This window comes from Ammospiza caudacuta, chromosome 1 (genome assembly GCF_027887145.1).
Source record: "Ammospiza caudacuta isolate bAmmCau1 chromosome 1, bAmmCau1.pri, whole genome shotgun sequence".
In the NCBI taxonomy this organism is placed as follows: Eukaryota; Metazoa; Chordata; class Aves; order Passeriformes; family Passerellidae; genus Ammospiza; species Ammospiza caudacuta.
The window spans coordinates 18794069-18806523 of NC_080593.1; the positions used below are offsets into that span (position 1 = coordinate 18794069).

Sequence of the window (12455 nt, forward strand, 5' to 3'; positions counted from 1 at the left end):
CTAGATTGTTTATGATTCCTCTCTCTCCCTTGTCCACCAGCTTCCAGTTGGGACTATCTTGCACCAAAAAATGGGACAAAGCAGGAATTTTAGTACTAATGGCAGAACAAATGGAGCAGACTGGACAATGCAAAATAAATAGTTTACCCCAAACCTACTTTGTTACATTTTACAAGCCCAGAGGCTCTTCCTTTTGGTCTCCATGGATGCTCCTACATACACACTGTTCTATTAAAGATAGTAAACTACTTCATGAGAGGCAGAGTACATTCTGTGCTTGCAAAAAGATCAGCTTAGTCCACTGGTGGCATCACACCTCTTTAATAAGGTTTCCAAGCATTGTGAGTTTGTTCTGGTTTTGCTCTTTTATTCAGTTCTTGTGGAGCACTAAAGCTTTACATTCAGTTATCAAAAAACTGTTCAAAGTCTCAAACATTAGTATATGTTGGGGATGGATTTCTTTAAATTTGAGTAGGAACTTCCAGTCAGGATTTGACATGCACAGTAACCCAGAGAATTAATCTCCTCCTCCATTTTCCTAAGTGCTTTACATGGGAACCAGATCATGACTAGATTTCTAAGATGCAGCTAAGGACTCATGGAAACTTCAAAAGAGGTTTACTGTCACATCTTGGCCTTTCATTTTTTTTGTTAGTGTCTGGACCATCATCACAACATTTAAGTTAGTTTGTTGACCAGTTATCTGTGAAGTGAAACAAGCAGTGTTGGCAGCAATGCAGCATGAATGCAGTTGTGGAGATATGTGATCCAAGAGATAGAATTCTAGAGTCATTTAGGTTGAAAAATGCCTCTAAGAACTAGTCTAACTATTAACCTAGCACTCCCAAGTCCATCACAAAACCAGGTTCCTAATGGACATGGGCATTACAGGCAACATGGTACCAAGTTCAGTCCTAGCTCTGAAAATTCTGACCCCAAAGGTCGTTCATCTCCCATTTCTGTATAGGCACCGTGAATGCTGACTGCAACATATACTCACCGTGTCATGCTATACAAAATTCTGTGAACGGACTGAAATACAACTTCCATGTCATAACAGGTTGTATGAATAAAACTTCCCTCCCACCTGCACAAAACTGTCCCCAAGGCATAAGAGAACAAAGAAAAGACCTGGATTGTGTGTTTGTTCTCTCTGTGCAGAGCCTGTCTCCAAGGCTTAGCTTACAGCAAGGATTAGGGTACAGTTAGTTAGAATTAGGGTCTAGGGAAGGACAGCCTGCTACTTCAGTTGGAATGGGTTTACAAAGGAGCTTCAGAAAAACACACTGCAGAGAGAATTTGGAAGGGAAAGTGCTTTGGTGTGGGTATTCTTGGGGTGTCCTAGTCTAAGGTTCACCCTGTGGTCATAGGGCTGAGAAAAAGAGAAAGCCTAGGAGAAGGCTAGACAGTTGGAAGAGGCTAGAAGAGGGGTTTCAAAGTGAAGGGTGGGCTGCAAAGAGAAATTGGCTTCAAGAACTTCTTGTTCTGGGCAGTAGCTGAGGGTCATGTCTGAAGCTCAGCCTCTAAGGTTAAAGTCAGGCTTAGGTTGAGAGGGGGAGCCACAAGCTTCTGCTGTAGTGGGACTGTGAAAGAATGAATAACTGGAAGTGTTAGCTGCAAGGAGAATTTCATTCCCAGAAGTTTTCCGTTTGACCTAGCCCAAGGTAAATGTTAGCCCAAGGCTCAGCCTTGGGTTGGGTTTATTGATATGGCTGAGATGGGTTGACCTTGGCTGGATATCAGGTGCCCATCTCAGTCCCCTCCTCAACTGGACAGGGGGAGCCTCCTAGCCAGGTTCAACTTCACTGCCAATTTTATCAATCTTTTCCCCCCAGTGGGGGAATGGGTGCCTGTGGTCAGGTCATCTCACACTGTCTTTGCTGCTCCATTCTCCTTCTTCCTCCCTTGCTCCAATGTGAGGTCCCTCCTACAGGAGACAGTTCCCCATGAACTTCTCCAACATGAGTCACTCCCACAGGCTGTAGTTCACAAACTGCTTTAGCATGGCCCATTTCTGCAGGATGCAAGTCCTTCAGGAGCAGACTGCTCCAGTGTGGGTTGGCATCTTCTCCCAGAAGCCACCCCTATAGACCCCTGCACAACCAAAACCTTGCCATGCAAATCCAATAGAGGCTAGGGTTAAAATTAGGGATGAAAGAAAGAGAAGCCAGAGCTGCAACTGAGAGCTGAGTTAGAAAGGAGGTGGGCTGCTAAGAGAACTTGGCTGGGAGACTCTTTTGGCTTGGGAATTAAAAGGGGGGTGACGGCATTTGATTATGTTTACATCAGGATTAGAGTTAAGGCTGGGAGGAAGAGACAGTCTAGAATTCCAGCAGGAGGAGAGTTAGAGAAGGGCTTTTAAGAGGAAGTCTAAGTTCAAGGAACTTGGCAGGGTTGCCTGGTCTGAGGCCCAGCCTACTTTTAAGGTTGGAGTTACAGCTGAGGTTATTTTTGACAAGAGAGTGTAGTGCTGCAGTTAGAACAGGCCTAGCACATCTGGGGTGCAGGAAGAACTTCATTGCAAGAACTTTTTGTTGTGACTGGTACTCTCCAGACCAATCCTGGTCTGAAGTCCACCATACAGCTTGTGTGAGAGTTAGGGCTGGTGCTGGGAGCAAAGAGAGCCTAGAGCTGCAGATGAAGGGAAGCTGGAGAGCAGCTGATAGTGAAAAGGTTGGGCCACAGGGATAGCTTGCCTGCAAAAGCTTGGTGGTGGAAGCAATGGCTGAGGGGCCTGGTCCAAGGCTCAACATAACTTCTAGGTGTAGGGTGAGGTTTGAGGTGATGTTTGACAGAAGGAAAGAGACAACAGCTGCAGCTGGCTCAGGGCTAGAAAGTGACTGCCCCAGGGAAGTTCTTGCTGCCAGAAGAACTTGGCAGCAAGAACTTCCTGGTGCGGGCACTGGCACCACATCCAAAGCCCAGCATATGGTTTGTTTGAGGCTTAAGGTTAGAGCTATGAGACACAGAGGACCTGGAGCTGCAGCTGGAGTGGAGCTAGAAAGTAGATCTTTTAAAAAAAAGGTGTGGGGTAGAGCAAATGTGTCAAGGAGAATACTTTATTGAGGGCATTGGCTAGGAGTCCTGGTCTGAAGATCTGTTAGTGTTAATGTGGACATTTGGACAGAGAGACCCTAGAGCTGCAGATGGAAGGAGCTTAGAAAGGGAACATGTCAAAGGGTAGATTGTGAGAAGAAAGTGCCTGTGACAACATTTTGGTGTGGTCAATCCCTGGGGACCCTGCATTGTGACTCAGCACAAAATTACATTTTCCCTCAGGGTCAGTGCTACAACTGGGGAAAAGAGAGCCCTGGAGCTCCAGCTGAAGGTGAGTTAAATGAGGTTTGAAAGAGAAGTCTAGGCTGCAAGAAGTAGACTGGGAAAATCTTTACTGTGGGCACTGGCTTGAGGGCCTCAGCCTCTGTTCTGTTTTAAGGGATAGGATTACAATTGAGGGAAAAACATCCCAAGAGGAGTGTAGGCTGCAACTGTAATCAAGTTTTGTCTCTTCAAGTGGCCCCTGTATCGTGGATTCAGTGGAAAACCTGTGCCCTCAGTGGTTCCTACAGGAAAGGCAGGCACAGGCAACCATCTTTGTTTGTGGTACTTGAAATTAAAGAGGACAAATATTTGCCTCAGACTTTGTCATATAGACAGCCCAGGCCCTTGAATTTTTTTTAGATTTTGCTGTAATTGTTATGGCCAAGATCTTTTGTTCTTCTGATAAAATAACTTTCTTTAGTGAGCGCTCATATTTGCAGGGAAGAGCTCTTTAGAATCTATGCCAAGATGACAAAAAAGTCTTCTGGAAAAAAGAGCAACTTCCTTCTTCAGCCTTCCCTATAAAAAACCTACTAAAATGTTTGCTACTTTTATTATTTATAAACCAAAATGCTTCACTATATGGATTTACTCTGGAAAGATGAAGAAAGACACATGTGGCAGATGTCAGTCATGTTGAATTGTGCAGCATTGCACAATGCTCAGATGTCATGTTCTAAGTGTAATGTAAGGGATAAAATGGGTACTGAACTCTTCCAAAAGTCTGACTTCAAATCTATATTTAGGCATATAAGTGACCTGCTTTTATTCAAAGGTGCTGACTACTCAGCTGCTTCCATTGACTGCAGCAGAATATAAGAGATTTTTTTGTTGTTGAACCTATTTTCAAGAACAAAAATTACAGTTTAGACCTTTGTAACTCCTAAGTAATTCTGCTGGGGGGAAGAAAAAAAGGACAGAAAATTAAATACATCTCTGTTTTGTCCTACTCTCCATAAGATGAAGGCAAGGGACCATAAAATAAATCCCAGTAATTGTTGCTATGCAGGAGGAGATGAAACATTACTGCTTTGGATTCCAGCAAGACAGATAACTTTGCTGTTGAGATCACAATGGCAAAAGAGAAATGGAGATGTGCAACACATTTTTAAATTTATGTAAGCCTGTGTTGGGGACCCAGACTCATGTATTGACCTTAGTTGCCCTGAACAACCACCCCTGGGAATACATTCTGCCCAGGACCTCCACTTAAGCTCAGGCAGGGCACAGTTTAGGTCTTTGCCTGAGCTATGTTGTAGGTATACCTGTCTCCAGCTCTGTGTTCTGGTTATACCTTGGACCTCTCTCTTGCTTGCCTGCACCTCTGTTTCTGGCTCTGGATGGACCCTGTGCCTACATTGTGCCCTCCTGGATGGACCTGATTCATCTCCTCAGTTTCTCTGGGACTGCTGATGTGATGTGTGCTCTTGCCAGCACCCTGCCCACTGAGTGTGGGCACATGCCTTGTCTCTGAGGCACTGGGTGCAGTGAGATGACCCTCACTTGTGGTTTGCCCACCTCATGGAGCTGCCCTTCTCTTGCTTCTCCCTAAGGATCTGGTGAAGAATGAAGAGCAATGAACAGCAAGATCTACAGCAGGCAGGTCAGTTTGTATTATACAGAAGCAGACAGACGTATGACTTCTTGTAAAGGCACAGATGTATGCTCTGTGTGACCCGTGGGTACTGACCCCGAACAGTGATGGCAGATGTCATTGTGATGTTCCTCATCATACAGCGGAGCAGAGCGTGTGTGGTGTTTGGTACTTCTGAGCTGGGCAGATGTGCCTTTGCAGGATGTCTCCTGTCACTGACCACATCCTCGGTGGTCATGGAGGCAATCAAGAAACATTCTGCTGGGGGAGTAACAGCACAGTGAGGTTACGGGGGTGCAGTACTCTCGCAGGGGACCGAGCTTTCTGTATTTGCTGCACGGCGGCTGTGAGGAGCCGCTCTGCTCAGGGAGCCGAGCTGGGGCGGCAGCAGCAGGCAAAGCCGTGCCGCAGAGATCCCTCTCGTTCCTACAGATCCCTTCACAGAGAGGGAACTGGAACCCGAGTAACTATCACACAAACGGTACGAAGTTAGGGTGTGAGCGACTGGCTAGCTAAAGAGTAGGGCGAAGGGAGGTTCGGTTTCTCAGAGGACTGGCGACGGGCGTGAGGGCCGGAGGGCAGCGGACCAACACCCCTTATCCCCCCACTCTCCCTGAGGGGCGGGCGGCGCAGACGGGCCCCCGCCTCGCTGCCTGCGGCCGCGCAGGCGCCGCGCGCGGGGCACATGCGCAGTGGGGCGGCAGAGCCGGCGCTCCGCCGTTCCCGCGGGGGCGGGGTGGGCGCGCAGTGCGTGGCGGGCGGGCGGCGGCCGCTCCCCGCGGGGGGGGCGGGGCGGGGCCGGGCCGCCGCGCCGAGCGGGGCCATTTCAGCCGCCAGGCCGGGATGCGCCCGGCGTCCCGCGGCTGCCCGCCCGCCGCCCGCTCGCCCGCGGGGCTGCGGCGCTGATCGCCCTTGCCCTTCTCTCCTGCCCGCCCACCGCTCTGCCCCCCACCAGCCCCTTCCACCTCTGCCGCCGGCAGCGCCATGGCGGCCCCCAGCAGCATCGTGCCCGTCATGGCGAGTAAAACCAAGACCAAGAAAAAGCACTTCGTGGCGCAAAAAGTGAAGTTGTTCCGGGCTAGCGACCCGCTGCTCAGCGTCCTCATGTGGGGGGTCAACCACTCGGTAAGCGCCGCCGTTCGACCCGCACGAGCCCGCCCGCCTCGCCGGGACATCGCACCCGGGGGCTGCGGGGCCGCGGGCGGGACCGGGGCGGGCGCGTCCCGCCGGGAGCCCCCGCCGGCTGCCGCCCCTCGCCCGGCGGGGCCGGCAGCGCGGTACCGAGCGCGGGCTGTGCGGCGCGGAGCGGCTGCGGTGCCCTGCCGGGCGCGGGTGATGCGCGGGGTGCCCGCGGTAGCCCGTGCCCGCCCTTTGGCCCCGCGGTTCCGCTCGGCGGCGGCGGGCGGGAGGTGCCCGGGAGGGGACGGTGCTGCCAGCGCAGCCCGAGCAGCTCCGCTCCTGCCGCCGGCCGCGCGCGGGCGGTGCGTGGATGTGCTGCAGTTGGGAAAAATCCCGGTTCTCGGTGGGAACCGGCCAAGTTCGTCCCGTGTCCGTGCAGTTCGCTTCGGCAAGTGTCCGCTGCCGGTGTGCGCGGGGGAGGGGAAGAGGAAGGGCTTGGTGTGGCAAGGCGGCAGAACTGCACCATTTGCGAAGTGCTCCATCACCCTGCGGGGACGGGCGGCCGGGCTCCGGGAGAACCCCCGGCCGGGCGCTGGTCTGCATTAAAATTAGGAGCCCGATAAAGATGTCACATGGTTTGGGCATTACGAGGTTCAGGTCGCAGCTTTGCATCTTTAAATAGCCACCATGGCAAGTTAAAAGTGTAGAGCCAAACATCGCCAAAAATCGGGTATCAGGGCAGTTGAGCAGAGAGCGTATTCCCTACTGCTGGCGAAGCGGAGCCTGTACGCCTGTGTCAGGTTTGCACGGGTTACGTCTGCTGCTGAGTAACGAGCCTGTAAGAATGTCAGTGTGCAATTTGAGATCAGACTACAAATTTTGAAACGGCCACATGAAACCGACAGAGCAGCCTGTAGTATTACTCACTATTCTTTTTGTTTCCCACACATCCATATCCCGGGAGTTTTTTACCTCTGTGGATGTTTCAGTAGTTTTTGCCCAAAGCCTGGAGTCTGTGCATCAAGACTGAGCTCTGTCAGAGCTGTTTTAAACAGCACAGTGCCTGAAGTGAGGATCATGGGGAAATGCTTTGGCTGTATGTACCAGACAGAGGAGAAGCTTCAGTGAAGTTGAATAGCCTGCTTAAGGTAGCACTGTGAGTCGGTAGGAAATGGTGACAAAGGATTTCAAGTTTTCTGTAGGTCAGTTCTGAGCAGTGACATCCTATGTCACAAACTGATAAGACAGTAGTTATTTATCTACAAAGCAGAAATATCTTTCATTGTGTAAGTGTGTGATACTCTGTTTGCCTGATTTGGGCTTAAATACACACATTTCTTGTGCTCCTTTTGTAGTGGCTAGTGTTATAGAAAATTCCCAAACAGGCCTCTTTAATGAAAGAAAGCAGGCTGGTAATTACAGGGTGAGAGACTTGTACTGAATGGCAGCATGTGCTAGCTGTTCACTGTCTCCCTGAGCAGAGAGGGAGAGGATCACCGATGGAAGCAGAGATCTTCCTGTTGCAGCAGCTCGTTGCTATGTGAGTTCACAGTGGAAATACCACTACTTTAAGAGGAAGGACCTCTTCACTACAAGTAATAACCAAGTATACAGTGACTAATGCAGCACCATATGAGATCCTCACCATCCTGCAATCATGTGCTGTAGTGTGCATAGCTGTCCCCGGTAGAAAATGTAACAAAGTGTGTTGGTTCATGCACAGAAGATGTAAAATTGTGAACTGAAATCCTCTCTTTGAAGAGGCTCAAAAAAAACAGCACCAGCAACACTACAGGCTCAGAGAAAAGAGGCTTCATGTTCGCAGGAAGGTGATGGTTGTAGGTGTGAATATCTGTTGTGTTCTGCAGATGGCATTCCGTTTCCTCATCCCTCTGCAAAATGTAGTCATGAGTAATGCTTGGAGGCCCTGTGGAAGTGAAATCCTGCTGAATGAGAGAACATGGAAAAAAAGTTAATTTGATGTGTCCAAATTAAACATCTCTTCTTGGCCAAGAATGCAGCATTGAAGTGTTGCAGGCTCCTCTGTTAGATGGTTTTCCTGTCATTTTGTAATGCTTCATGTGGCAATGTCCAGCAAATGAAAGTAAGTGTGCAGCATGGTTTAACTCTGTTATCACCGATAAGAGTTTCTCATGGGAGAAATGCAAACAATGTGTGTGGATTAATTAAGAAGAGGAATTAGGAATCCTTAGGTTTCTTAGCAGAATAAACAGAAATCCATAAGCAAAGGCTAGACTAAGAACAGAGCATACATCATAGTTCATTATGGGAGTAATTAAACTTAGAACACAGTAATCATCTGAAAAATTATATTTAAGACTGCCTGTAATGCCTGGCAATTATTGAGACAGTAGAAGTCTCGGTCTTACTAACTGTCTTGTGGAATGAGTATATATACTGAAACAGTGAAGCTGAGATGCAGTTACTATGTTTCTGACATTGCCGCCTGTTTTGGAAGGAAACACTTGGTGAAGATAAAAAAGGAAAAATATTTTGCTGCAGGTTTATTAGCTTTTTAATCTTAGGACTACACTTAATTGTTGAGTTTTGGAGGATTTTCAGAGTTTGAAATTGAATGTGAAGAAGTTAAGAAAAAAACCCCAACAAACTATTGTCTTAACTCTCCTGTCCTAGAAGGAAACATGACTCTAAAGGGAAAACCTAAACATTGATGTCACAAAGCTGAGGGCTGACAGCAGAGGTGTGAATTCTTAATGGGGGGGAAAAAAATTTGCAGAGGCATGTCTGTTACACAAGGGTCTTATCAATTTCCCACACATTCAAGAAACGGTAAGCAACTTGCTGCTGCTGTTTAGGTAGAAGTAGAGATACCTAATGTAAAATCCTGCCTGTAGTACAGTCAAATTCAGTAAACTTCAAAGGGCATGTGAGAGGAGAACACACGAACATTACCCAATGTCTTATGAAGCAAGAAAAAAATGTGTTCACATTCAGAACTGTAAATTCATTTCTCAGTGTTCTGACATATGCTGTAGAATGAAGCTTGCTGCTAAGTGAAAGGGAAAGCAACTGTGTCCCATTTTGTAGATCTGATTATAATACTGATTACTTGTAGCAGCAAAGACTAATTGTCAGTGCTTGGATCTTGCAGGCATCTGCATCATTAACAGTTGATTTTATCTTGGTCTTTTACCCTGTGTCAAAGATAATCTGGCTGTGCTACTGAAATAAATATTTAAACTCAGTGGTTAGTATGACTTACAGCTGTATTTTTAGCTAGCACCATAATTGTATTTAATTTACAACTGATGTGGTAAAAACATTCTTGCCTCTATTATTGTCACTGCTGCTGGATTTCCAATAATGTTAGGAAGGAGGAGAGGGAAGGAAGGTGGTATATAACTTGTTTTCTGTGCCTAAAAATGAAAGCCGCACATTCTGTGTTTTCTGCATCCTCTGATAATCATCCCAGGCACAATGATGGTCTGCTCTCACTAGAATTGGTTGCCTGCTTCTGTTAGGAGCTTTTTAGGAAAGCTGGGAATTTGTAGGCTTAGGTCCTTCAAAACGTCACCCTGAAAGACGGCAGAAAACTAGTACAAGTGGGTTTTTTCTTACTCATTTTGAGGTGAAGAACAGACTGCTGGAGAGCTTGCCTACTGTGTCAACCATTAAATCAAATGTATTTAGGAGAAGAGCATGGCTGCCTAATGAATTTATTGAGCATACTATACAAGCTAAAAAAAAAACCAACCAAAAACAAACCGGCCCCCCCACAACCCCAGCCCCTGGAATCTGTAATCACCATCTATTTCTTGGATGATTACAAGCTGATCCAAAAATTTAACAGTGCCTGACTTCTCAATGGCACTTGCTGCCTAATAAGCAAGTGTGGAGAAACAAGAATACATGGATAAAATTACTTCTCCCCCAGCACTTTGTGGAGTACATCAGAAGGTGTGTACTTTCTGTGGCTGAAGAATTCAACACACAGTGAACTCCATGACCTTCTTCAACTGCTCACATGAGGGTCTGTGAGCTTCATGCTACTGTTGCACTGTTCCTTGTATTCTTGCTTGATACTTTTACAGAAGTGCAACAACACCAGGATAGACTAATGCAAAGAGAGCTGTGGGACTCCAGTCTGTCAGTGTACCTCTTGGGTTCCTTCACCTTAGAGTTAGAAACTGGGAGGGGGGAAAAAAAGCATGACAAGTAAATGCATCTTTCTTCCCCTCTCATGTAGTAAGATATATTTGAGCCCTTTGAGAATGTTTCTGTATCTGCAGAAAGTTAAAAAATGTCTGTTCTAGCCAGTTTTCAGTTTGGGGGTTTTCTCAGCTAGTATACTGATCTTTCCTGTTACAAACTTCCATCCAGACAAACACACAAGTAGCTCACTTATTAATTAATACTTGTCCTTATATTTTAACATGCCACTGGAGAGCTTGTTAGGTTAAGTGGAACATCTTGGTTGTGGCATAAATCACTTTTCTTAGTCCTGACTTACCTAGCATCTCTCCTAGGAACTTTCTGTCCTGACACATGGTACACATAGGAAAATGACACTGAAAAGCTGTTATTGAGTTGTTCTGTGGGAAGATGAAACCTAAGTAATTGAAAACTAGGTGATGCCCTGTGGAATACAACCTCCATGTTTATGATTAATTTTCATTAAAGAAAGGATGAGATTGGTTGACCTAAACAAGCCCATAGCACTTACTCCTGGTGGTGTGCCTTCAGAAGTTACAGGAACTGATAACTTCTGTGTCCATATTTTTAATGTAGTCATAAATGATGATGTGACTGGTGGCACCCTGAGGATATGGAACCATGATATTGACTCATGGCACTGGCTGTCAGTACAGCAGGTTGGTTGGAAACTCTCTTAGGGTGGAGAGGGCTACTCATCACTTGTCAGGTGTGTTCTTACTATTTGTGTTTAATGCAAAACATTACTGCTGCAGCTGTGTTATAAGTGGCTTTTCAAAACTAAGGCAAAGTAAACCTAAAGGTATTAATCAAGATTTTCAACAATGAGTTTGGAAAAAAAGCATATTTTGATTTGTTTAACGAAGGTGTTGTTAGACTGGGAGAAGGCTCTTTCTAAGAAGCCGGAAGAAACAATGTATTAAAAATCATTGATTACATCAGAGCAGATAATAAAGCAATTAAAACTATTTTAAACTAGTCAGTTGGGCACTCAGCCCAGATGTTTGCATATAGAAGGAAGCAGAGCAGGAAGAGCTGTTTATTGAAAACTTGGTTCTTTTTTGGGTGTCAAGCTCTGTGTACTGAAGAAATTAATTTGATACTGCTTTTGCAACTGAGTGGATGGACTAATAAAAATAAATTGTAAATATTGTGGTTAGGTTAAGGATAGTAAACATGCCTCAGTGGAGTACAAATGGGAGTGATATTTCATGTCCTTCTGTAAACTATTGAAAGGGACACATACAATAGCTTCTGTTAAGGATGAGAGTGGGAGAGCTACGAAAGAGCTCTGATAGCAGTTTCAAAACTACTTTCTGTAGTTTCTTCCAATCTACAAGATAAGGTGCTGCAAAGGCTAGGGTCATTTTTTTTCCCCTGTGGGTTTTTGAAACTGAATTTCATTAACCCCAGCAGAAAGGGCTGGACAATGTTCCATGAAGCAAATAGGCAGCGTGAATTGGTTTTGTTGGCTCAACTTAGTTGTCTTATTTGAGTAGCCTGCACCAGATGCCTTAAGAGTCTCTAGGGTATTATTTTTTAATTCCTTGCTCATTAAAGCAGACACTTGCATTATGCCCATTGCCAGGGCCTGGTAGATGTTCATTTTCCTCCTGTAGTTTCAGGGTGGCAAGCTTTGTTTACAATAACTGACTCACCCCATTATTCAGTTCCTGTTCTACAGTCCTGTTTTCTGTTCTTCCTTGAAAACATCTTGTGCCTTAGGAATCTGTACACTGGCTGTACATTGTGCAACCTCATGACAACTTTAGAATAAGGTGAAACTACCCATTATTTACAGGTCTTTGATGTAATCTTGCCAAAACTTAGCACTTGGGAGTTTTGGCTTATGGATATCTTGACTTGTTGAGAGGTTAGTCATCTTAGTTGTTAACTGTGAGGTTTTAAAGGTTTGAAATGGGAGTGAGTGCATATTCATCTCCATACTCCAGTATGAATTCATTATTTTATCTTTACTTCCAAGGCATATTTCTGTGTGTTTCCATTTCTTTTGCTTGGTACCAACTATGCAATATCTAACACAAGTTCTGATTTCCCTTCCTCATTTTTGCTATTGTTAACTCGTGTGTTTGCACTTAGCAAAATAGTTGGAGCAGTCTAAGAAGTGGCTGCCTTGCTGTGGATGGTAATGACTGACAAACCTTGTTAGTGTTCATAGTCTGCATCCTGGTGCATGGTGAAATGGGTTAGCTTTGAATTGTTGAGA

General features: G+C 46.0%; 1 protein-coding gene across 1 annotated transcript in view; it reads left to right on the top strand.

The window, feature by feature from the left end:
- Positions 1 to 5733: 5733 nt before the first annotated feature.
- PIP4K2A (phosphatidylinositol-5-phosphate 4-kinase type 2 alpha) overlaps positions 5734 to 12455 on the top strand; it is a 108011-nt gene continuing 101289 nt past the window's right edge. The window contains exon 1 of the mRNA XM_058825542.1: positions 5734 to 6040. Within this exon, the coding sequence (XP_058681525.1) occupies positions 5900 to 6040 (141 nt within the window). The 5' untranslated portion in view covers positions 5734 to 5899. The remainder of the gene's footprint in view (positions 6041 to 12455) is intronic.